The 26,229-nt window shown below is 41.7% G+C and overlaps 1 protein-coding gene across 4 annotated transcripts in view; it reads left to right on the top strand.

The window, feature by feature from the left end:
• L3mbtl3 (L3MBTL histone methyl-lysine binding protein 3) overlaps positions 1-26,229 on the top strand; it is a 98,142-nt gene that overhangs the window by 12,937 nt on the left and 58,976 nt on the right. For 3 of the 4 annotated variants that reach the window (XM_029482883.2, XM_021173941.2, XM_029482882.2), the window contains exons 2-8: positions 10,306-10,422; positions 18,339-18,450; positions 18,814-18,888; positions 20,387-20,546; positions 22,053-22,185; positions 23,840-23,924; positions 25,290-25,381. In XM_029482883.2, the coding sequence (XP_029338743.1) occupies positions 10,321-10,422; positions 18,339-18,450; positions 18,814-18,888; positions 20,387-20,546; positions 22,053-22,185; positions 23,840-23,924; positions 25,290-25,381 (759 nt within the window). In that variant the 5' untranslated portion in view covers positions 10,306-10,320. The remainder of the gene's footprint in view (positions 1-10,305; positions 10,423-18,338; positions 18,451-18,813; positions 18,889-20,386; positions 20,547-22,052; positions 22,186-23,839; positions 23,925-25,289; positions 25,382-26,229) is intronic. The other variant, XM_021173942.3, reaches the window with a different exon arrangement.

Below are 26,229 nucleotides of genomic sequence, written 5' to 3'. Positions count from 1 at the left end.
GGGGCCTTTCCCCCTTGATCACTAATTGAGAAAATGCCTTACAGTTGGATCTCATGGAGGCATTTCCTCAACTGAAGCTCCTTTCTCTGTGATAACTCCAGCTGTGTCAAGTTGACACAAAAATAGCCAATACACCTCCCCTCCCCTCCCCTCCCCTCCCCTCCCCTCCCCTATCCCCATCCCCTTTTCTTTTCTTTTCTTTTCTTTTCTTTTCTTTTCTTTTCTTTTCTTTTCTTTTCTTTTCTTTTCTTTTCTTTTCTTTCTTTTCTTTTCTTTAGATTTTGTTTTATGTGCATTGGTGTTTTGTTTACATGTATGTCTGTAAGAGGCTGTCAGGTCTCCCAGAACTGGAGCTATAGACAGTTGGGAGCTGCCATGTAGGCGTTGGGAGTTGAATCCTGGTTCTTTGGAAGACCAGCCCACTCTCTTAATAGTGACATGTCTCCAGCCCCTTTAAAAGCTTTCTCATGTTGATCAGGATGCAGGTTCAGTCCTCCAGGCTCTTCATCCCACGGCTCATACAGAGACACTCCTGTACTCCCAGAAGTCCTCTCTGGGAAGGGCCCCTCCTTTCTCTCTTTTCTGCTACCTCTCCCTATAGTGCATCCCATGCTTTCTGTTGCCTCTCTACATGCTCTCTGGAAGGCAGGTCTTATAACCACTGCTGTTGGCATGTGAGACACTTTTAATGTTTTCTTAGCACAGATTTCACAGGAGGGGCACCAGCCAGCAGCCACATTTACAGTAATTGTTCAGAAATTAGGTTTTTGTTATATTGTCTACTCTTGAATTGTTAAAATATTACCTTTCTTTCTTTCTTTCTTTCTTTTTTTCTTTCTTTCTTTCTTTCCTTCCTTCCTTCCTTCCTTCCTTCCTTCCTTCCTTCTTTCTTTCTTTCTTTCTTTCTTTCTTTCTTTCTTTCTTTCTGATAAAGAATTTGGCAAAACTATGTTACTGACCATCTATTTGGGAGAACTTAGAAACTCAAAATTTCTTTGCAATGAAATCTACCTGTTTATGAAGTCTCAAGCCATTGTTAGCAACAGCCTCAAGTCCCAGTGTCTGGACCTCTGAGTAAGTACAGAGGAATTCATCCAGCTGTGGCACCAGCCTTGGCATGGGTACCCCTGCCCTGCCCTGCTCTGCTCACAGTGTGCGGGGGGCCTTGGGCTGGGAGGAGCATGGGAATCAACAGATTGCTTCCCTTTCTGCAGGATGACGGACACATCCAACCAGTATGCTCTTGTGGTGACCCCAAACCATAAAATTGTCTTCATTGCTGCGTTGTCACAGTGTTGCTGTTACAAACTGTAATGTGAATATTTGTGTTTTCCAATGGTCTTAGGTGACCCCTGTGAAAAGGTCTTTTGACTCAAAGGGGTTGAGACCCACAGATTGAGAACCACTAGTCTAGAATGTAAACATAAGGGCCTCTTGTGTAAAGAGCTACTTTAAAACAATTTTTATATAAGAATTTCATTTATGAGAGCTTTATTTACATTGTTTCCCTTCTCCTTCTAACTCCTTTCCTGTCCCACCCCTGTCAAATCCATGACCCTTTTCTACATTTATTATTGTTATACACACATAGTGTACACACACATATGTAAGTATTAAATACAATTTGCTGAGTCCATTTAGTGTTGTTCATCTGTGTATGCTTTTAGGGTTAATGTCCTCATATTGGATAACCACTTAGGAGCCACATCCCTGGGGAAGACTAAGTCTCCTTCTCCAAGCAATCATTAGTTGCCTGTAGTTCATACTCTAGGGGTGGGGCCTGGTGAGATTTCCCTGATCCATGTTGACATATCAACTGGAGGTATCATTTTGTATGTCACTATGGCTCAGGCACCCTTATCATATCGTTGTGATTTCATGACTGTAGCGTCCCTGTAATATAGACAACATGCAATCTCACAGCAGACATCCTGGTCCTCTGGCTCTTAGTATGGCTCTGCCTCCTTTTCTATGACACTTTAGCCTTAGCTGTAGAGGTTGTGTTGTGCATGCAATACTTGGGGGTGGGCACCACCCAGTCAAATATTTTCTCATTTGACCAGTTCTATAATGGTCTGTGTTTGAAAAGAACTACTTTTAATGTAGCCATCTTAGCATCTTCTAATATAGGTTTGAACAAAAGTGGTTCATGATAGTAGTAGTTGAAATAAACTGGGGGTGGGGTGGGGTGGGGTGGGGTGGGGAACACTGTTTGATTATTTAGGTTGATTGCTTTTGTTTTTCGTTTTATAAAGGTTTTCCTACCGTAGCCCAGACTGTTCTGGAGCTCACTATATAGTTCAAACAGGTCAAGAACTTTAGAATCTCTCCCACTTCAGAGTCTCTAGTGCTGACATCACGAGCATGAGCAACCACATCTGGCTGGCTGTCTCTAAGATCACTGAACAATTTTCATATTGTCTCCAAAACCTTATAAACTAAACAGTTAGAATAGGCTTATATTGTGTTTGACTGTTTTCTTGGGGAGATAGAGACCTTTCTAGCATATTACCTGGCTTGCCTAATCTTCATAGTTAGCTAAGAAAAATGAGGAGCTGGCAATGTAGAAAAGGTGAGAGAGGAGGAGGGGGAGGAGGAGTGGGGAAAGGAGGAAAAGGAGAAGGAGAAGGAGGAGGAGGAAGAGGAGGAGGAGGATGGTCATGGTGGGCAAACAGTGAAGGAATGACAAGGTTTACCTGATGGGGCCTGGAGGAGGCTTAGCACTTTCATACACAGCCCTGCTAGGTGAGCAGCACAAACCAGTTGCTAAAGAATGATTTCTTTCTTTCTTTCTTTCTTTCTTTCTTTCTTTCTTTCTTTCTTTCTTTCTTTCTTTCTTTCTCTCTCTCTCTCTCTCTCTCTCTCTCTCGCTCGCTCGCTCGCTCGCTCGCTCTCTCTTCTGAGTGGGTCTCATGATGTAGCCCCGTCTATCCCGGAACCTTTATAACCCAGGATGGCCTTGAACTCCCAAAGATCCAGCTTTCTCTGCCTCTGCCTTCCCAGTTCCAGGATTAAAGTGTGTTCCACCACACTCAGCAAGCATGTTCATTGATCTTAAGCAGGCCTTCCTACCTCTGAGTGTGGCAGTTTTTTTCCAATGTACTGGCACTCTTTTACACAATTGTCATTCTGTTTGGTTCATGGTAATGATTTTAGTGCCCCTGATTCACGCTCACATAAGGGATTAAGGTGTGCTATCTTTGTAACCAAAGCCTAGGAAGATAAATGTCGGTCTCCATCAGGCAGTAATACGTCAGGCCTCTCCTGTGAGTCACACACCTTTAGTCATGTTCTCTGAATTTTAATGTGATTCTGCTTTGAAGTAATGTATCCCCCATTGAATAACCTGGGCTTACAACCTTAGCATCGCTATACCTTAATTTTGAAATTGCATCTGTTAAATGAAAAATGTAGCGTGGAGCTTCAAACAAAGAAACTATAACATGATAGTGGTCATTTAACTGACTCTTTTTGGTTTGCTTTATCGTTTTGTGGTCCTAGGAACATATAATTTTAGGCAAGCACCATACTGCTGGACTACACCCTAACCCTTATTTAAGTTTTGTTTTATTTGTTTGTTTTTAGTTATAAAAATTCTTTGGTTTTGATTTTGTGTGTGTGTGTGTGTGCATGTGTGTGCGTGTGTTCTGTGGGCTCACACCATATATATGGAGGTCAGCGGTTGATATCCAATGACTTTCTTGATTATTCTCAGCATGATCTCTTGCTTGAGGTCCCAGCTTCCTCTGCCGCTCTCCGCTTGCTGGTGTTAGGATCAGGGGAAGCAGTGAGCAGCGTGGATGTTGTGGATCTGAATCTAGGCCTCAGTCCTTCGGGACCTGGGCTTTTCACCGAGTCATGTTCCCAGCCCCTGTCTCTTTCTTTACTCTTTCTGAGCACCATCTTGGTGTTCCTCTCACTATAACTTCTAGAGTTGTGCCTTGAGCATGATTGGCCAGATGACACACGGCTTTGATGTCATCCTGGTTGGCTCCTTCCACCTGCTGCTCCAGACTTTGGGTGGGAGTTGGGCCTCTCTTTTCTTTTCTTTTGTGCTGAGCAGTTGTGTTCAGAGGACTCTTATCTTCTCTCCATCTCGTCTCTTTCCTTCAGAGTCGGCTCCAGAAACTTCTGCCTGTCTCACAAAGCCTCTTTTATCTGCTCATGGCCGAAAACAAACAGGTGGCATGAAAGGCTGTCTAGTCAAAGTGAGATGAGTCGGTCTATGACATTTGTGAGGGCTAGGTCCCAAGCCACCTTCAATTCTCAAACTACGTTCTGTGAAATCGCTAAAAGAAGACCAGAAATAATCTCTCTAGGCCCTCACTACGCATCTCTCTTGTTGAGTGATCTTTATGGTGTCGAGCACTAACTGAAATAAATTTGCACATCTTTTCTACTGATATTCTTTGGAAGGCTTAGTGGCTGTGTTCACACGATGTGTCTGAGTCATCGCATTTGACATTTCTGTCTTGAGTTGATCTGAAACGTCTATCTTGTGGCCAGGGCCTATGGCTTTCATAAACATGTCCACGTTCCCTTTATTCTGTCGTCAACACTAGACTCCACTAGTAGTTAATTTTGCTTGTATGATTTCTTTTTTTAAAAAAGTTTTATTTTAAAAATCATTTTATTTGCAGCGTTCATAGCAGTTAAGAATAAGCTCTCTGACTAAGAGCCTTACCTGGACCTAGGCCAGGTCTGGCAATGCGCGCCTGCCCCTCAGCTCATGGAAGAACCATGTCTCTGAGGAAGGAATGATTAGGAAGTCTCACCACAACTTCAGGGGTTGATCAGGATGATGGGGCTGTAAACCCTGGGTCTGGGGGTGCATCTGGTCTTTGCCATCTGTTATACTGATAAGCATGCACTTAGAGTTAACACCTCTCTCTCAGTAACCCAAGAGCTTCACAGGGCTAATTCTCCCATAGCGACTTCTACACCATTTTTTTCTCTTGTTGACATTAGTAGCAAATATTTTGGTGGGAAGACATGCCTCTTATAATATACTTTTAAATAAGCGTGAAGCAGGATTTAACATTTATATATTATATTTCTATCATAACCTTTTTTTCTTTAAAAGCCTACAGCACCTGGTATTCCCAGGTGGCCTCCCATCCAAGTACTAACCAGGCCGGACCCTGCTTAGATATCGTAACTTTTGAATGTATTGTTTTAACATTAGTTTTAATTTTAACACGGAGAAAACTCAATGTGGCTGTTGTTGAACACTGTCTCCCCTCCTTTTGGACACAGCTGGAATTTCCAGTTGCTGACAGACCCTTCTAAACATAACATGTACATACAGGGGAAATACTCCAAATCTCCTTTGGTTTTATACAAATGGTAGCACAGCATTGTTGTACTTTGCTTAAAATTAGTCATATTAATTCTATCTTGAATTATTTCTACATTAGAATTGAGTTTCCTCTTTGCCTTTCCCTGTGGCATTTTATACCATGGCGTTGAACTGTTGTAACTCTCTACCTACGAAGAACCCCTGGATATGGGTTTTATACACACACACACACACACACACACAAGTATCTAGTAGGATCATTTTCTAGAAGCAGACTTCCTGAGTTGGAGGATAAAGTCTGGGTTGTTAGTTCATAGTACTTTTAACTTATAATGATTATTAGAGGCCCAACCCCCTTCAGCTTCATAACATAAAATATTCGTTGTTTTTGTTTGCTTTGTCTTGGGCTTTCTATGCCTGAGATATCTCCTCAGTCTCCTCACATGGGTTTTCTGAGTGTATGATGCTACTTGAAGACAGATTTGCCTACATAGAAGCACTGTACACACACTCCTCCCAAAATAAACAAAAACAAAGGAAAAACAATCTGGTCTTATTAACATCTAATGGGACAGTGATATTAACATCATGTGGGGCGGGTTCATTAGTCAGGGCTACCAGAGACTTGGCTAACTTGAGAAAGTGAGATGGTCCATTTAATAGGGAGATGCTCTCAAGGGAGGGTCAAGTTGGATAGCTTTGGATTGGAGAAAAGGAAGTAGGAGGTGGGGAGTATCTGAGGATAGTGCCCCATACCATTTTGTTTGCTGTACCGTTCTAGCTGGCAGGAGAGCACTGGGAGACAGTACCCTTGGTGATTGACTCCCATGGTCAGTGAGGTCACATTTTCTTTCTTTCTTTCTTTCTTTCTTTCTTTCTTTCTTTCTTTCTTTCTTTCTTTCTTTCTTTCTTTCTTTCTTCCTTCCTTCCTTCCTTCCTTCCTTCCTTCCTTCCTTCCTTTCTTTCTTTCTTTCTTTCTTTTTAGTTTTTTTGAGACAGGGTTTCTCTGTATAGTCCTGGCTGTCCTGGAACTCACTTTGTAAACCAGGCTGGCCTCGAACTCAGAAATTCACCCGCCTCTGCCTCCCAAGTGCTGGGATTAAAGGCATGTGCCACTACTGCCCGGCACGTATACTTTTGGGAATCAAAAGTTGCACTGGTTTACTTGTTGACCCTCTGAACACCCAAACTGCCCTATCTGACATCATTTGTGGCTGGAAAGCATGAAAAGGGACTGACTCGGGAGGAAATACTGGCTCTTTCCTGGTAGCATGGTCATGGTGCACCTTTATGGTGCTTTCTTAGGGAATCTCAGCCTCATTTGCCAAGAGATTTGAGACCGGCATTTTGGCACTATGAGATGCTGTTTGTGGCTTATATCGCTCTGTTGTACCTTCTGACTCCTGACATACAGGGCAGGAACAAGAAGTAAAGGCTTCTGTGTGTTTGTGTGTTTGTGTCCATGTGCACAGGGGAAGAGTTAAACAAGAAAGACTTGGATGTCATAAAATAAACAGCTTTTCTTACAGTGTTGCTGCTGTTCCTCCTGAGCAGTAGGTGGTGGGTGGGAAAACACTTCATCTGCTGTAGCTCTTCAGACGTCTGTGACAAAGTAGCTGGTGATTTCAGATGGAGATGTTAGGAAAGACAGTGTGGTGAATGTCCTTTATTGTAACGGCTCAGAGGACACATCCATGGACCTGAGCATGAAGGCAGTGGATGGGAACAGTGTTTACCAGTTTTGCTGGGTCTTTGCAGGCTGAGTTCACTGTGTAATATTGTAATATTGTAATATTGGTGTATTAAAGCAGAAGCACATTTACGCATTTCATAAAGTCCACAGTGAACTTTTGCCACAGCTCTTGGAGAGTGCCAAGCAGGTTCTAGTGCTGGGATGTTTGTGCCTGCCTGCCTTAGGTAGGGGAAGGCCAAACACCCTGGTTACTCACTGTTTACCCAGCAGGGGTGTCAAGTTCTATCCATACCACTCTTCTACAACACTGCCAGTGTCATTGAGATCTGAACGAGGATTCATTCACCACGGAAGTACCAGTCTGTCCTGGCTTGTTTATTGTCAGTAGGGCATTTTCTTGATTAACGATTGGTGTTGGAGGGCCTAGCCCTCTGGGAGCAGTATTCCCCCTGGGCCTGTGGTCCTAGGTAGTAGAAGAAAGCAGACCATGAGGCATAAGCTAGGCTAGGAAGCAGCAGTCTTGCGAGCTCTCTGCTTCAGTTTCCTGCCTTGAGTTCCTGCCCAGACTTCCCTGTGTCCTGAGAGTTGTAAGATGATAAACTCTGCCCTCCATGAGTTGTTTTGGGTAATGGTGTTTTATTACAGCAGTAGAAACAAAATCTTAATTCATTTAATATTTTCAATTTCCCTCACATAATTGTCCCCTGACCTCTCCTGCTCTGAGGATTAAGTCTTAGTAATGTATAATTCCGTCCTTGTGATGGACACTTCACACACTGAGAAATATCTTTTGGTTGATATTTTATTTAAAGCAACGAGGGGGAGAAAGAACAATGGCACATCTGGAAATTCTCAAAGGAAGAAAGTTTTTACAGACTGTTTAGGGAATGCGTATGACATTGAAAGACTAACTTGTGAAGTCTTGAGCCTGGCATCGTGGTGTGAGCATGTAATTTCATCATTTGGGAGACTGAGGCAGGAGGATAAAATCAAGGCCAGCCTAAGCTTCATTCCAAGTTTTGAACAGCATATTACACAACAATATTCTGTCTAAAGAAAAAAACAAAACAACTTGAAAATATGTAAAATCAAGAATATACATGATTCACCAAAGATTTGACCTACAGCTGGACAGTTCCCAGCACACTAGTTTTATCTGGCCACTTGAGTTTCACTGATTTGTTGAACACAAATTTCTCATATGCCTTTTTACTTATCCATTTTTGTCTGAATCACTAAAATATAAAAAGAGCTTTCCATTTAGAAACAAAAAGCAAGAAACCACATACTCCCTAGTGTGGTGGAATGTCCCTGTAATCCTAGCACATTGGAAGTAGAGACAGAAGACTCATGAGTTTGAGGCTAGCATAGTTGCGGGACTCTGTCTCTTGACCAAATAAAAATGGGCCAGAGGTGGCTCAGTACCTCTGCATCTGATATCCCGAGGTCAACCCTTAGAACCCACATGATGAAAGGAGAGACCTGAGTCCCTTCAAGTTACTGTCTGACCTCCATATGTGCACTCTGGCAGGCAGGTGCCTCAACAGATACACACACAATGAATGTACATAAAATGTAAAGAAAATAAGATAAAAATATTTACTATTGCCTATCATCCCATCTTTAAAAAAGAAAAGCAGTGTTCCTCTAATACTCTTGTCCAGTAATGTTTTTCTTAATAATTTGTAATTCGAGAGTTGGTGCCCCATGACTGGGTACCATGTCTTCTTGTAAATGTGCTTAGATCTAAGTTCCTGGTTGTGAACTCCTCCCCATTTCTTCTCTATGGGGGAAGCGAACGATTCTTCTGGACAGCAGCCACTGTCAGGCTTTTTGGTCTCAAATCTTAATTATTGAAAACCCAAGTAGTTATTTTTCTAATATTCTATGCATATTGATACTTATTGTGTTAAAATAGGTTGATTGATTACTTACTTAAAAATAATGATAGTAAACTTACTGTATGATAATATACATAAACACAATTTTTTTGAAAGGTAGCAAATATACAATAATAGTCGTCGTAAATGGGAGAAGTTGATGTAGTTTTGTACTTGGGCAAACCTTTCTAATGTCCGACTTTATGAGAGATAGCTGGATTCTTATCACTTCGCCTGCCTTTCATCTATTCCAGGCTGCTGTTTTGGCTGAAGTATATGAAGAAGGTCTGGTTTTATGTAGAGACAGGGTTGGAAAAGAGAGGAATATTTTGCTTCTCTTTCAGTAATGGTGGAAATCTTTGATGTCCCAGCAAAACTCCACAAGGGGCAGTCTACCCTAAAAGTGGGTTGGTGTGCAGTTGGAAACCTGATGACTGAGGTTTCGCCCTCTGTTAAAATTTATTCATCTGAGAGTTGGAACCAATCCCTCCCGGGCTTACTGTTGTAATGCTATACCTTAGTCATTTGGAGAACATTTTTCCAATGAACTATATAAATCTTCCAACTGTTGTCATATTTCATTAAGTGTTCTAAGCTTCATTCTCATTCCTGTCACTAGTCCATGTCCTTGGCAAAGTCTTGGCTGTTTGGAACCTTGTTAGTATCATAGTAAGTGTTTCAACTGGATCAAACAAACAAACTTGATTTCTTTCTGAAAAATCACATTCACATTTGCTGTGCTAGTAGGCCAGACATGTAATTGGTAGGTTAATATAGATTAATACGATAGAGTAATACACAATAACAGATTCAAAATGGTGTCTTTTAAATCCACATTTTATTTTGTAGTTCCTTTATCTCAGAAAATGGAATTTTCTGAGACTATAGTTAGCACAGGGCTCAGTTACTTGAGTCAGCTGTTCAAAAATATTAAATGGAACTGTCCAGAAGCAAACAATCTGTGAGTTTTGACGTGGCCCCGAGTAGTGTGAAGTCACAGAGTGTCCCACTCTACTCAGGAGTGAGTCCCCTTTGGATCTAGTGAGCCGGTAGTGCATGCACAAGCCCCTCCCTGCCTGCTAGGTACTTGGTGACTGTCATCTCAGTTATCAGATTGACTGTCCAAGTTCACAATGCTTATTTTCAAGTAAACCTCATTTACTTCACATTGGCCCAGCTGCAATAGCAATGCTGTTGGTGACTTGATTGATGCAAAACAGAAATGTAATATATAGAGGGTTTGGAGGGCCTGAAACCTGCTGGGCAAGTACTCTCCCAGGGTCTCTATCCTCAGCTCCATTCATGATGCTTTGGAGCCGTTGTTTTTAGATGGATGAATCAAGAAAATGAAGAAAGTAAAGGAAGCAGACGTGATAATGATAACTAAATCAATGTGCATGTGAAGTATTTATACTCTCTTTCCCTTCTTCCAGGTTACAAAATAAATCATGACTGAATCTGCATCTAGCACAAGTGGTCAAGAGTTTGATGTATTTAGTGTTATGGACTGGAAGGATGGCGTTGGTACCCTACCAGGAAGTGATTTAAAGGTAGGCTTTCTTTATCATACACATATGTGTTTGTGTGTGTGTATTATATATATGTATATAATACACACATACATATAATAAAAAGTATAAATAAGCACATTTATTTATTTATTTATTGTATCTGCAATCAGCTTGTTTTACAACGAAATACATGAAACAATGTATTTCAATGTATATACATGAAACAAAAATTCAAACCATTAAATAGAGTGTTCTGGCTTCATACAGTATGTGGTATTCTGTAGTAAATTTGTAAGCTACCTTGTAATACTGATAGATTGCCAGGTTTTCTCCCTTGGGTTAGGGGTCTGAAGAATATTTTCAGTATGTTCTTAATCTAAGGAAATCATCAAGACCTTTGAGGAGGGTCGTCTGTTTTTGTTCTATGATGATAATAGCCAATATATATGGCCATGCCAGACCTAGAAAGTCTAGCTTTTTGTATATTTTAGTAATGGCTTTTGTATCTTTGAGTGGGGAACCACAGTCCCTGGGTCCTAGTGTCCTTATATAGAAGCTGGATAAGAAAAAAATGAAAAATTTGAATCAATAGAAGTATTTACTGCCTTTCAATTATCTATACTATAAATACGAATTTTGTGTAATCACTTGTTCACCTGCATATTCTTCATGGGGTCCAGTCTGCCCACTGTATGTTTCCACTCTTCATGGGTCAGTCTGCTCATTGTATATATGCCAGCCTACAATGTGTCTCCAGTCTTTATGGCTCAGTGTACACACTGTATATATGCTTATCTACTGTGTGTCTTCAGTCTTCATGGGTCAGTTTGCCCACTGTCTATGTGCTAGCCTACCATGTGTCTCCACTCTTCACAGGTCAGTTAGCCAACTAGCCTGCTCACTGTATATGTGCTAGTCCCACGGTGAGTCTCTACTTTTCATGGCGTTCAGTCTGCTGAACGTTGTGTATGTGCTAGCCCACCATGAGTCTCCTGCTCTGCTGAGCCTGCGTTAGGACCACCTCTGCTGCTCCATGGAACACAGTTGTGCAAGCTCCCATCGGCCCCTGCTTTTCATTTCTAGTGTGGTTTTGCTCTGATCCTGTCTTTGGGACCTTGAACCTGTCTGTGGCCTGTGGCCTTTTAAACTTTGTGTTTGTATGCAGTCTCTCAGGTGTTTGAACTTCCTGTATCTCTAACAGGCTGTCACTTGGCCTGTCTCTATAAGACTTGTTCTGTGCTGCCTCAAATCGAAAATTTTGCCCCTAACTTAGGCTTCTTGAAATCTAATCCTTTTGATGGCTGCCTAACAAATATCTTAGCCCAGTCCCTGCCCTCACTGATCCTCAAGGGTACAATTTAAACATCTGCCTGCCGTTGGAAAAATGTTTGAGATTTTGGTTGGCTTAGGCTTAATTGAGCCGAAGAGCCAGTGTATGCGATTAAGGAAACAAAACCATTCCAGTGAGGGTTAGGGAAATCTGGAGAAGCTATTTTTAAAAGAGTACCAACATATAGTTAGAACTATTAAATTCTGGCAGTCCTTTATACCATAGGGTAACAGGAGTCCAAAGTAATATATGATCTACTTTAAAATAACTAACAAAGAAGATTTCAAAGGTTTTTATTATGTAGAAATAGAAATGTTTGAGGAGGTAGGAATGCTAATTCCCCCATCTGAACATTACATATTGTGTATGTATATGGGAATAGCATATGGCACTCAGGAGTCTGCACACACACTTTGTATTCACTCAAAATTATTAAAAAGAAGAAGTTCCCAGTTTTGGTTTTGTGTGATGAGAAGTTATAGACTTAGTTAATTCTTCTGGGTCATGACAGCTCTACAGTAAAGGAAGTAAATACAAGGACAAATGGGACTCAAGCTGTTCTGACATTCTCCAGGTGCCACCTGCGTGGCTTGTGGTGGGCAAAGAAAGCTGATAGCATTTAAATAGAAAAACAACAACAAAAAAAGCTATTTTTCAAGCTCCGATCATGTCAGCCATATATTAGCATGTGAACTTTGTCCAGTTGCCTAACGTCAGGGACTGCAGAGGTAGCTCAGCAGTTAAGAGCATGTTCTGTTTTTGTAGAAGACTCTGGTTTGACTGGACAGCTCACATCTTCCTGTAAAGCCAGTGCCAGGGGATCTTTATGAACTCTAAGGGTAATTACACTCACAGCCCCTCCCTCCATCCTCACCACGTACACACAATTAACAATAAAGTAAAACCTATGGAAGAGTCTTTAAAATCCTTACATGTTGTAAGCTTTATCTGAAAAAATGGGAGTCGACAGAATCCATAAACTCACAGGTGTGAGACAGCGGTGATGGTTGGTGAAAGACTGCAAACAGATACAAGCTGCGCATTCTCTGACTATATTATGAAAATTGCCCTTTTCTGTATCTGGCATGCATATTACTCTCCTGTATTTTTATATATGATATGTTTTATATGTCAGGTACACGATGAAATTTATAACTTACTTTTAGTTAACCTTTGGCAAATGGGAAGTTTCCATCCCTAAGAAATCTGGATTGCTTTTTAAGTTTTCTAAGCAATGGATTTTAGAAATTAACCTATTATTTTTATTAAGATAATCAGGCAATTAAGTCATTTAGGGTTTTAGTATCAGGCTTGTTAGATATGACTTTTACACTCATGTAATTATAGGGTAATTACCATGTGTTCAATCTACCTATGGGCAGTCGACGGTTGGATACCTTACTTTAGTAATTTAAAGAGTAGAGGAAAGGCACAGAGGCACTAAGTCTGAACCCACAGCACCCATGTACAAAGCAGCCCAATGGCAGAGGGGGTTGGAGACAGGAGGCTTTCTGAAACTTTATGGCCACCAACCTAATTTTAGGTTTAGAGAGAGGCCTTTTCTCAGTGAAATAATAAGGTGGAGGATGATAGACAGAACACAGACATTTACTTGGCCTCTGTATTGTAGAGATGGTGTATGTAGCAGCATGCATGTTCATACAATACTCACACATACCTCTCTCTTTTTCTGTGTCTTTCTCACATACAAAATACATTATTTATAACCCTTTCAATTTATAGCCTATAGTGTGAAGAGCAAAGGCCAGGCTGCTGCTCTTTAATGGTTTGTGTGTTTAGAGGTGCATGTCATAATAGTTTCCTCTGAGATTTAAACAGTCTACCATGCTCCTTAAGGAGGAAGGTAAACAGCTCAAAATAACTTAAGGAAGTCCCTGAAACTAAACAGATTCACTAGGCTCCTCCCTGCCAGAGTAAACAATAAAAGTTGAGAGTCTCTCTCAGAAGAGAAGTGTCAGACTGCAAAGACCACTCCCATTCTAGCTGAGCTGCAGAGAATTAGGCTAGCAGAGCTGCCTGGAAGTGGTTTAGATCAACTGAGTTATTTGGATGGGACCATTTCTAACCTGTGTGAGTTACTTGCAGACTGTAATCTGGGCTCCCGGTCCCAGCTTTGTGAGGTCTCATCTATGATGGGGTGAACTTTGGTGATTCAACTGCCTTTAAGTCTTTTTGTGCTCCTGTAAGTATCCCCAATAATAAATTTGTTCAGCAAGTTGAACTGTGGTAGTATCTGAACTTTGGTCTGTCGTGGGCTTAGTATTGTCGTTGAGTAGACACATGTGTCTCGACTTCCCAAGAAAAGCTTTGTGATACACCATCTCACTGACTGTGTTACATAGGACTTTGTACATCAAAATCTTGGTTAAGTAGTTAAACAATTAATTTTTTACTAAACCAAAATGCTGACAATTTGCATAATTCATAAAATCTGCTTCTCTGCCCTTGTCACATCCTGGGTTAATTAAACATAATTATTTGAAATAAAGTACAAATATCTTTTTGGATGCAGAAGTGAGAGGAATAGGAAATAAACCCTCCGAGGGAGCGCTTTACCTGCAGTGTATCTCATCATTTCATTTAGCATCTTCTATCTTTTGCTCCTTAGTTATTGCAGCTCTGGGCCAGAGGAGACTGCAATGATTATCGAAACAATTTCTCTTAACACTACCACAGTGCTGTCTAAAAACAGAGCGTGCCAAGATCAACAGACATGGGGAAAGGGTACACATTTGGAGAGGTTGAAAACTTCCTTCAGCTGCAGGAACCAGGAAGCCTTTAAACACCACCAGTTACCATTTGAGCTGAAAATGCTGTTTGGGAGAACTTCTGGGATGGTGCGTGGGAAGAGAGCAGGAGCAGAGCTTCCAGAAGCATCACTTCAGCAGGTCAAGAGATAGCAAGTGCCCACTGCTGGTCAGGGAAAGACCATGCTCATGGCCACAGCATTTCTGCATAAATAAGCTTTAGAGGTTTTATGCAAATTGTTCTTTGAAAATGCAGATACGCTTTTGTAGAGTAAGGGCTCTGGGCTAGCCTAAGGAGAGTTGCCGCTGCAGGAAGGTGCCTGACAGGGCTTCCCAAGGCCAGAGAACTTTCTTTACTTGAATTAATTTTTCTTCTTTCCTTTCTTTTTTTCTTTCTTTCTCTCCTTTTTTCCTCTCTTTCTTTCCCATCCTGATCCCATCTCCCCACACCGATCCAGGCCCCTCCTCTTATTCCCCCTCCCTTTCTCTGCTGAGGAGGAAGCTACCCCTCCCCCATCCTCCCCCCACCTCAAATCACTGCAGGACTAGGCATATCCTTTCCCACTGAGGCCAGACTAGGCAGCCTAGTGCGATGAATGGGATCTGCAGGCAGGTAGGCAAGTCTACCTGAATTTCTAATGTTGTCTGAAATATTTCTCCAGAGAGAAGTCCGTTGAGTCAGAAGTAGCTAAGTCTTTTGGAGCCCTTTGGTATAATGTGGCTCCTCCCCTGACAGGGATACTGTCTTATCTAGTGAGAGCAATTGCTCCTCATCAGAGAGCAGACCTGCAACAGCCCGCTGTAGAATCCAGCACCATCTTCTTAATGCATGGCTTTGCCTTCTCAGTTAATGTTTAAAACAGTGTAGTGACCAGACATCTTTGCCCTTAAAACACATTGGTAATTGGGATTTACGTTTTTGGTTTTTTGTTTTTTCCAACATCCAAAGTAATAAAATGGAAATGGGAACCTTGATAGTTCCTTTTAGTTTTCTAATATTAAAGAGACCCAAAAGAAGGTCAAGAGCTTCTGCCCCTACATGCAAAAATAAAAGGGCAGAGTCTGCAAAGGTGGCTCAGGGCAAGCCAGATAAACAAAGCCTTGTGGCTGTGCAGATATCTGAAGCGTCATGTCATTCTTTCATTATTGACCTGGATGGATTCATATGTAGAAAAAGCTGCCATGCCAACCTTATCTTTGTCTCACTTAATTAATTGCTTTTGTAAAAGTTTATAATTTGCCTGGGCAGTGGTGCTGCACGCCTTTAATCCCAGCACTCGGGAGGCAGAGGCAGGTGGATTTCTGAGTTCAAGGCCAGCCTGGTCTACAAAATGAGTTCTAGGACATCCAGGGCTACACAGAGAAACCCTGTCTCAAAAAAAAAAAAAAAAAAAAAAAAAAAAGGTTATAATTTGATATGCTCAGTTGGAGTGTGGAGCACTTGAGAAATTTTATATCACTCCAAAGCCTTCATACAAACTTTGAGAACGCCGGGCGTGGTGGTGCACGCCTTTAATCCCAGCACTCAGGAGGCAGAGGCAGGTGGATTTCTGAGTTCGAGGCCAGCCTGGTCTACAACGTGAGTTCCAGGACAGCCAGGGCTACACAGAGAAACCCTGTCTCAAAAAGCTAAAAAACAAACAAACAAACAAAACAAAAACAAAAAACTTGGAGAACCTGCAACCTTAACTGGGGAAACAGAAGGAAATGTATCGGTCTTTCTGGAATCCTGTCATTGGTCATCTAGTTTCATCAGCACATCCAAAATCCAGGAAGAGAACGCCACCAGAAACTTCAATCTATCTGCCTTTTTACATAGAGTGAGCTGAGCACACTTTGAGGGTTTCATACCCGAGCTGAAGAATCACAGGGAGCGCAGATGTTGTCTAAGTTTTGGGGTTTTAGGGTACCTTTGAGGTACAGTGAAGCTTATGGATCCTAGCCCTGCAAGTGTGCGTGTACCTTCCTTTTACACCTGTTTCATGCATTAGCCCTTGGTGTCCATCCTTGGTCTCTGACTCAGGGCTGTGTCCCCAAGTGACACTGCGTGTCTGCTTTGTACTTAGGCTGTCCGTTATGGCAGTAATGTTAGCAGAGGAGAAGATGGCTAAGGTTAAGTGTGTTCATAGAGATATTATTACCTTTTAACTTCAAGAGTATTTACCCTTCCAAGTGTCGGACCTGCACTTTCCAACAAGAGATTCGGTCTGGTGTTCTTTTTGGGGTGTTTATAATGCAGGGTGGTTTGCAACTTAGCAACCATTAGGATCCCTTCTGTCTACTCTAAATGTCTGGTGCTATTTCTCACATCTTGCACTTGTCAAGTAAGAATATGTTAGTGTGAATTACAAGTAACAAAAGAATTACCCTTCTTAGTGAATCATTGAAAAACTGAACTCAGAAGCGATTTTTGTATCACTTTCTTTAGTATCATTAAATAATGATTGCAGTGGCTTGTTTTATCTACTCTTGCCCAGTAGATGGTACTGTCAGCCTTACTTTGAAGAGTTGCTAGTTGAGTAATTTTTTCTTTTTTTTTTGTGAATTTTAAGTGTTCTTTTTTCAAAAAAGTTAATTTTAGTTCTTGTCCATGAAATGGACTTTCACTATTTTCTGAACTGGCATGGACACTACTTATGCGATGCACATTGCCTGTGAATTTATTTTCAGAATACATAATAGGGAGTAAACATTCCCATATTCCTAAACTATTTCAATTCATTCCATCTAGAAAGTATTTAATGATTTTATACAATGAGTGTGGAATATATATATATATATATATATATATATATATATATATATATCTCCTGCTAACAGCCATGAATCCTGATTGCTATTCTGTTTTATGGAAAATATAAAGAGTGAAGAAAAACATTTAGATCCATGAATTTTTGAGTCAGAGAGAACAGAGTCCCTGCCATGGTACAACAGCAGTGATTAAGCCTTCTTGAATAGAAACCGGTTGGTGCGGAAACCTGCTTTCTGTGCAGCTGGCATGGGGTGACAGGAAGCTTGTAGGGTCAGGAAGGAGAACTCCAGGACTTGGGAGTGACCTTCCTCTTCCGTGACCTGCTGGCATGCGGTAGATTTGTTCAGTTCTTATGGTTATTTATTCATTATCTCCTTGCTGCTTGGGAAAACTGGAGCTAAAGGTGGTGGAGAATTTTTGAGAGTGGTGAAAGAAAATGGAAGTGTGGTGCTGGGGTAGCTTATGCATTTTCATCTTGGATTAAGGAGAAAAGTGATGGGCCATTATGTCCTTCTCTTTGAACTATGCCTGCTTTAGAGAGATGAATCAATTCCTAGGGGGTATAGGGGGGAATTCCCCTTTAGTAACTTTGCTAAGTAAATAATAGTAGGGGGCTGGAAAGATGGCTCAGCAGGTAAAAGCACTGACTGCTCTTCTGAAGGTCCTGAGTTCAAATCCTAGCAACCACATGGTGGCTCGCATCCATCTGTAACAAGATCTGATGCCCTCTTCTGGTGAGTCTGAAGACAGCTACAGTGTACTTACATATAATAAATATTTAAATCTTAAAAAAAAACTAGTATTAAATAAATAAAAATCTTAATAAAAATGTGTCAGAAGTACCAGTTAGAAGTGTTGGGCCACTTTCTATATGCATGACTGTAGGGGCACCTACTGTTACCTTCTAATCCCTCTCAGCCCCAAATTTATTTTAAAAAAAAAGGGGGGGGGCTTACTGTTATTAAAAAGCTCATCCAAGATAGAATTGTTCCACTCTTGGCAGGTGCTTAGTTTGCTTAAAGCCTGCGTGTCTGCAGTGAAATAAATAACACCCCAGGAGTTCCCTTATAAATTTCCATTTTTTTCTCTTCCATGTTCTTGCCAGTTTCGAGTAAATGAGTTTGGAGCTTTGGAAGTTATCACAGACGAAAGCGAGATGGAAAGTGTTAAGAAAGCGACAGCCACTACCACATGGATGGTCCCAACTGCTCAAGACGGTAAGGCCACCCAACTGCTGCTTAGATCTTCGCATTGAGTGCTTTGAAACCAGACTTTTATAGGAGGCCAGACTTTGAAAGCCCTGGGTGACTTCTGTGTTTCATGTTTCTACATAATTTTTTTTTTTTTTTGTAATGAAACAGACAGGAGCCAGCCTTTCTATTTTAAAATAATTATAAACTGCCTCATTTCTAATGCCAGATCTGTAATAGCACAAAGTTAGTTGCAAATTTTCAAGTAAACCCTAGTTGATAATGGCCTTCCTAGTTGATTCAGCCAAAAAGCCTGGCACTTTGTTATTTTTTTCTACTCCGATAGTTTTAAGTTACACATATATGCTGATGATTCCGATCTATCTCCAGCCCCGACTTCTCCCCCGAGCTCCAGGCCCGTATTTCCACCTGCCTACTGGACATCTCCACCTGGATGTCCCACAGGTACCTCAAACTCCACATCTCTGAAATGCAATTTATTTTTCTTTTCTTTCTCCCTTTTCCTAAACCTGCTCTTTCCTCAGTAACCCGTATTTCAGCCGATGGTAGCGCCATCTACACGGTGCATAATCAAGAAATCGAGGAGTCATCCCGAATTTGTTTCTCCCATCGGTTTTCTAATGCTCTTGGTTTTTATTCCCTAAATGTGTCTCAGATCTGGCTGTCACCACTGCAACTACCTGAATTTAGGACCTAACCCTCACTTAATCTATCACAGAAGGCTCTTAAATAATCCCCGATTCTAACTCACCCCTCCCCGATTTATCCTGCACCCTGATGTCAGCGGGGCTTATGTAGACTGCTCACTTGCTTCCTTGTTCATTTCTCCTTGCCTTTGCTGATCTAGCAAAGTCTTCAAAGACCTGGAGGCTTGTTCCCACCTGCTTGCTTTGTCTCCTAACTCTGTCACCTTCTCTGTGCCTTGTGCTTATGGCTCAAGCAGTATGGACCTACATGTCACTGTCCCAGATCATCCTGTGGTTTCTGTTTCCCTGCCTTTGTTTGTGCCGGATTTGGTTTGTTTGTTTGTTTGTTTCTGATTTAGAGGCCATTTCTTTCTTTGTCTTTTTTTTTTTTTTTTTTTTTTTTGCCTTTAAACCCTGTTGAGGTGCTGTGTCCGAAACTCTTTCTCGACCTTACCCCTGGCTGAGTGAACCACTTCTTCCACTGCAGTTCAAAAACTTCCCTGCACTTCTATGACTGCATGCATCCACACGATTATAAGCACTGGGTTTCTTGTGTGGCTTCTCTTCTAGCCTGTGAGCTGTCTTGGACAAGGTCCACACTGACATAATCAGTGTCCAGAATAAATTGGTGACTAACAAATGTTTGCTGAATGATTCGGGCAGAAGGGACTATGAGGGCCTAAATAATTCGGATAATTATGATCCAGGAGATTAATTACATTAAAATTGTATGTGTTAATTTAGACAACTAAGTAAAAACCACTCTCATCAAAATGTTGTACACATGAAATGACACACGTGACCTTTTTAGCTTTATCCGAGATGGACGTGTAGATTGGAACTTGTAGACCAACGGTGTTAAATCTAGTAACTAATTCCAGTTATTTTTATTCCATTTTGAACTCTATGGAGAAAGCCAAGTTCTCATGTTTATCCTCTTTGGAGATTTGTTACCGTTGAGATAGGTCTTATTATGTAGACAAGCAAATCTCACACTCAAAAGAAATCTGCCTGCCTCTGCTTTCCCACAGGCCCCTTTTCAAGACTTTTTTTTTTTTTTTTTTTTTTTAGTAGAATCGATTCAACTGATTACTGCCAAGCTTAGCCCCTTCCCCCAACTTTATAGTTCAATCACTGATTCATTCAACAAACATTATTCTTTATTGTGCTGCTAACAAAATTAGTAGAAGAGAAAGTTTAAATATACATGCCTTCTAGCTTGGTTTTAATATTTCATCTTTTTTTTCATCTTCTAGTCTTTTCAGAGAAGACTGGGGTACCCTTCAGGCTGAAGGAGCAATCAAAAGCAGATGGGCTTCAGTTTTGTGAGAACTGTTGTCAGTATGGCAACGGAGATGAATGTCTTTCTGGAGGAAAGTATTGCAGCCAGAATTGTGCTCGGCATGCCAAAGACAAGTAGGTCCCTTTCCCTTCCATCTTTAAATTGGATCAGAGACTTCCAGATCACAGGATCTGGGGAGACTGTGTACCATAGGACATTTGTTCCCCACTCAAACTTGTCTCTTAGACTTTCTCTCCAGTAACAGATGGGCCTTGACCCCTGCATTGGATGTAGTGCCTTCTCTCACACTTGGTCCATCACAGTAGTGATGTTCTGTCTCTGTGGTCGACCACTGTTGCCATTAATTTGATTGTTTCAAATAAAGAGTGCTTAGGTATTTCTGACCTATGCACACAGTTAGATGGGACTGACACTCATAACACACTTGTTTATATTTTTTGAAATCCTGAGGTAACTCTGTTGAAACACCACACAGAGAATAGAGGTACCACCGGTAAGATGGGCAGTCAACTCCTTGGAACTGTCCACTAGAGTTAATATCGTAAGTCCTCACAGGATGGCTTCAGTGTGCATACAGCAAGTGCTATGTCACTGACCCATCTGAGGACTATTTAACAAAAGGCAGCCTAGGAACAAAAAGTTGTGTTCCTTGCATATAATAGTATAGGACAAAATAAATGACTTGACATTTATTTTTAAATCTAGTTTAATTTTTTTAAATGTAGTTATAGCTGGGCGGTGGTGGCGCACGCCTTTAATCCCAGCACTTGGGAGGCAGAGGCAGGCGAATTTCTGAGTTCGAGGCCAGCCTGGTCTACAAAGTGAGTTCCAGGACAGCCAGGACTACACAGAGAAATCCTGTCTCGAAAAAAACAAAACAAACAAATAAACAAACAAACAAAACCATGTAGTTATATAGATATTTTGCCTACATGTATATCTATGTACCACATGCATGCCTCAGATGTCAAAAGGGGTCTTCAGTTTCCCTAGAACGGTATTTATAGACAGTTATGAGCCACCAGGTGGTGTTTGGAATTGAACCTGGGTCCTTTGAAAGAGCAACCATTGTTCTTAGCCATGGAGCCATCTCTCTAGTCCCTTGGCTTTTATGTTTCAATGGAGATTCTCACATATCCTAATCAATGTAGAAATTGCTGATTGTTTTGTATTGGCAAACTGATTCTTTACAAATTTACCATTGGTCTTTTCTACTAGCTTTGCCAATCTTAAAATTGCTAGGACTTTGGTTTTTATTTGCCCTGGAAACCTATATCTGTAAATAATTGATTCTTTTATTACCATGGCAGACAAGCCATTATAAACTCATTAGGATCCATAGTGTGTGTATATATATATATATATATATATATATATATATTGCTAGCTCCCTTTTGAAATTAATATATAAAATAATTTCCAGTTTCTATGTATGCTGACAGATCTATGAACCATGATTTAATGTTCTCTATATGTATGATACGCTAATGCCTATGGACCACTATTGGTAATTAAACATTTCCTCTGGAGAGCATTTTTAAAAAATAATCAATAGTCCACATGTAGATGTTTGATAGGTGTTGTTTCCTGTCACTGTTTTGGGGTTATAAACACAACAGAGATCAAAAGGAAGAACGGGATGGAGGCGAAGACAACGACGAGGAAGATCCTAAGTGTAGTCGGAAGAAAAAGCCAAAATTGTCTCTGAAGGCGGACTCCAAAGAAGATGGAGAAGAGAGAGATGATGAAATGGTTAGTAGCCCTTATGTGTCCATTCAGAGGCATGTGCAGTCATCTTGGGCTGCCGCTGGCCACCAGATCTTTTCTGGAGTCAGTTGTTCGAGCTAGTGAAGGCTAATTCAGGGATCATTTCTGTCCCGAGATTCAATGGATTGGCAATGTGGAGGAGTAAGACATGTAGCAGGAATTAGGTCCTTCTTCCTGAAGACCTTGTGCTCTGGCTAAGGAGGTATGATATGCAAAAGAACCAATATCAGTTTCTCCTTAGTGCTATGTTGGCATTTAACATAGAGCGTTAGGATTGGCTAACTAGCTTACGTTGGCAATTACGGGAGGGCTCCAAGAAAGACAGGATGGTTGAGATGTGAACAGTGAGGAGGAGCCAGCTATGTGCATTGAGCACTTTGCAAGACACAACCTCTAAAGAGACTACCCAAAGTGAGTAAAGCTGTAGCTCATTAGGTAGGAGGGACAGACATCAACATCACAGATGCACAGAGGATTAGGGCAGAGCGGAATGAGGAAGCTGAGGCTAGTGTGATTGGATCAGGTCAACTTTATGGCTTCTTGAGTATAGTGGGAAGACACTGTGAAGTTAAAGGCAACGGGATGCTGTGTTGGATTTGTTTTGGCATGACCAGTTTGCTTTGACCCAGATAAGCAAGGGTATAGTCAGGAAAAGCAGTTAGATAATCTTGCAGTGTCATAGCCCTTACGTGGTAGAGTGTCATGTGAGGTTAGGTTAGGTGGTTTTTGTTAGAGTTAGGTAGGGTTCTGAGGATATAAGAAGAGAAGAATCAGGGATTCTAGGAACTGCAGATTTCTGGATTGAACAAATGCCTGGAATGTGAACTCAAGGGTGATGGAAATAAAAAGCTCTGCAGAGGCCTTTTAGGGGGTACAGAGTTTGTTGCCCTTGGTACCTGCACATCTCAAAAGTGTTAGGCAGACAGACAGACAGAAACATGAAGTCAGGAAAAGGAAGGTAGAGATAGAGGATGAGGTTACTTAGGGTACAGATGATCTCGAGGGATGGGGGAATGGTTGTCAGTATAGCACTTGCCGTGTGAATATAAGGACCCAAGTTTAGATCTCCAGGACCTGTAAAAAAAGGTAGGGACCGTAGCTCCCGCTTCTGATCCTAGTGGCTGTGGAGGCAGAAGGATTCCTGGAGCTCACTGACCTGAAGTGCTAGCCACTAGGAGATCCTGACTCACAGGAAGACTGGCAAGAGCTCGAGGAATGGCATCCAGGGCCTTCCTCTGAGCTCAGTACCACTTCAAGTTGTTCCTACCCCTCCTCGCACAGAAGTAGCCTTAAGACCTCCAGGCTAGAGTGGAACAGAGGTTGAATGGGTGCAGGCATCAGCAGTGAGCCTGGGTAAAAGACCAGTAGGTCTGAGGCGAGCAGGCAGAGTCACGGAGCTAAGACCAGGATGTGTTTTAAGGAGGAGGGAGCTCTTCCAAAGAGCAACTGGAAATGCTCTCTTCCAGTGACTCAGTTCAAAACCAACATGCTCTCAAGTGGACCATAGTGTTTCTTTAAGAGCTGGGAAGTGAAACTGAAACACAGATCCACAGCAAAAAGCTTTTTGACAGACCTCAAAGTTTTCCTGGAGACCAACCTCATGATCCTGTAAATGTAAAACTTTTCTTTCTCGCTCTAGGAGAACAAACAAGATGGAAGGATCCTGAGGGGTTCTCAGAGAGCCAGAAGGAAAAGACGCGGGGATTCTGCCGTCTTAAAGCAGGGTGAGCTGATGACGGAAAAGTTGTGCTAACTCAGTGGCCCTGATATGCATCACGGGAACATTCAGTCTTTTATCGTACTCCACCGTCACAGAGAATTCTTTGAGTTTCTCCTTGGTGTGGTTTTTCTCCATAAAAACGAAGGCTTGACGTAACCGTTTAGGAAAGTTCACTAATTTTCAAGTTGTTACCATATATGTATTGAATACCTTCTTTTATTTACAAGTATATCCATCAAGATGGTAGTTCCTGCTTCTGCCCCTTTACCCATTTCCCAAGATGTTACATGTTCTATTGTGCTTTCTCAAGCACATGCTTCCAGAGTGGCTCTGTCTCTTCCTGCTTCCCTTAAAGCCAGAGCTTATAAACCCAGTTGTTCTCAGGTCCTCTTCCTTGCTGGTTGGTTGGATAAACTCTCCTCCTTCTTGGGATTGGCTTTTAGGTCATTTCCACATAAGCTCCTCTCCGCTTTACTTTACATGGCCGCATGCTTGTACCCTGCAGGGTCTTTGCTCGAGGTCTGTAGAGATCTGTGCAGCCCAGCTACCAACCTTCAGGCCTACACTCTTCCCTTGGAGAGGCTGTGAACCCATTGGCCCTGCATCCAGGCGCTTTAAGATACCTTTCTGTCTGGTTGGTCCTTTTGGGTGACTAAGGGAAGTATATGAAATCTCTAGTCACGTAGTGTGGAGTTTCCTCTCCCTTCAGATTCTGTCTCCTGTCCCCTAAAAGCCCTCTCAGGGTGAGATTCCAAAGCTGTGCTTTCCTGTACACTGTGCTTTCAGTCAGTATTTCTTTTTCGTAAACGTTCACGTTCCCTTCTGTTATGTGCTCCAAACTCCAGGCTTTACACATCCCTGGGGACTCACAAGCACTTCCGGTGCTGCTACGAGCGATCCTGTCACATGCCCGACCCCCCTCCCCCGTTCCAGCACCTTCTGATCCAGAGCCATTTAATCCAGAGGCTTCTGATCTTTATCACATATGCATTGTTTTGTACCTAATGAATCTGCCTGTCACCACATCAATGCTTATTTCATCTCCAAGACGAGCAGATATTGGATAACCACTCAATGGTTTCCTATTCCCAGCTGTCCATGACGTGAGAACAAGCAACACATGACCATGTCGGTTCTATACGATTTTACTTTCTGTAGCTTCTCTTCATGTATGCCAAGCGCGTTCCCTCGTGCTTCATCAGACTTCCCAGTTATTGTTCCTCTGGAACAGGGACCAGAAAAGGAGGGACATGTCAGCTTTGGAAAGGAAGAGCCAGAAACCCCACTGACTGCAGAAGACAGATGTCCTGGGACATTTCATTGATTCCGTAGCTTTGGAAAGCCTCTTAGTTGGTGTATTGTCTTTCAGGCTTGCCTCCTAAAGGCAAGAAGACCTGGTGCTGGGCTTCCTACCTGGAGGAGGAGAAGGCGGTGGCTGTGCCTACGAAGCTGTTCAAAGAGGTAAGAGGCCTTCCGCAGTGCTATGTGTAAAGGCAAAGGATCAGACACTCTATCTACGTCCACACTGTCATTCCATTATCTGCGCAGGAAGTGTGACTTGGGTGTATTTTTGTTATGAGTATGCATGTGGAAGATCCCTCACAAGGCAGGTGTTATTAGCTATATTATTATTAGCGTGTACAGCACCGTGCACGCCCATGCATACGTGCTCACAATTTCCCCTCAGTATTTACTGGGCTTCCCTCATTCTGCATTATAGGACTACTGCTACTGAGAAACTAGTAGATACACTTTATGTCTAATTATGAGAGATCAAGAATGAGTTATTGAGTTATGCATCCTATTAAGATGCTTTACCTCGTATTCCTGATGAGAATATCCTATCATTTCAAATCAGTTTAAAGTGTGGATAGTGGGTATCCCTCTACATAGGATCTCTTGTCTCCAGATTAAGATAGGATTTTCTTTGTAAAGGGCATCTGGAGTCTGTCGCCACAATAGAACTTTTTCCATAATGTGCATAAAGGTAGCCATAGATAACAGGTAAGTTATCAGGAGTAGCTGTCCTCCAGTAGAATCGTATTTACAAAGCTCTGGTGAGTAAGATTTGGCACACAGACTGTACTTTCTGTCCTCCCATGTAAGTCACTTCTTTGAGTTCGTTCTAGTGATGAATGAACAAAATGAAAGTGTACTGAACATTAGAGGAGCTGCATCAGCATTGAGAATTTTAATTCAAACATAATAGTAATTACAGCTTGTCTGGATAATTATTTTCGGTACCTTTGGTTCTTTACATAGTTCCTTTCACTCTACCCCACTCCCCACCCCTGAGACAGAGTTTGTCT

This window comes from Mus caroli, unplaced genomic scaffold (assembly GCF_978045245.1).
Source record: "Mus caroli unplaced genomic scaffold, Mus_caroli_1 scaffold_9, whole genome shotgun sequence".
NCBI classification, from domain to species: Eukaryota; Metazoa; Chordata; class Mammalia; order Rodentia; family Muridae; genus Mus; species Mus caroli.
Note: the sequence above shows the minus strand (reverse complement) of the source record. Positions and strands in the feature narration are given on the sequence as shown.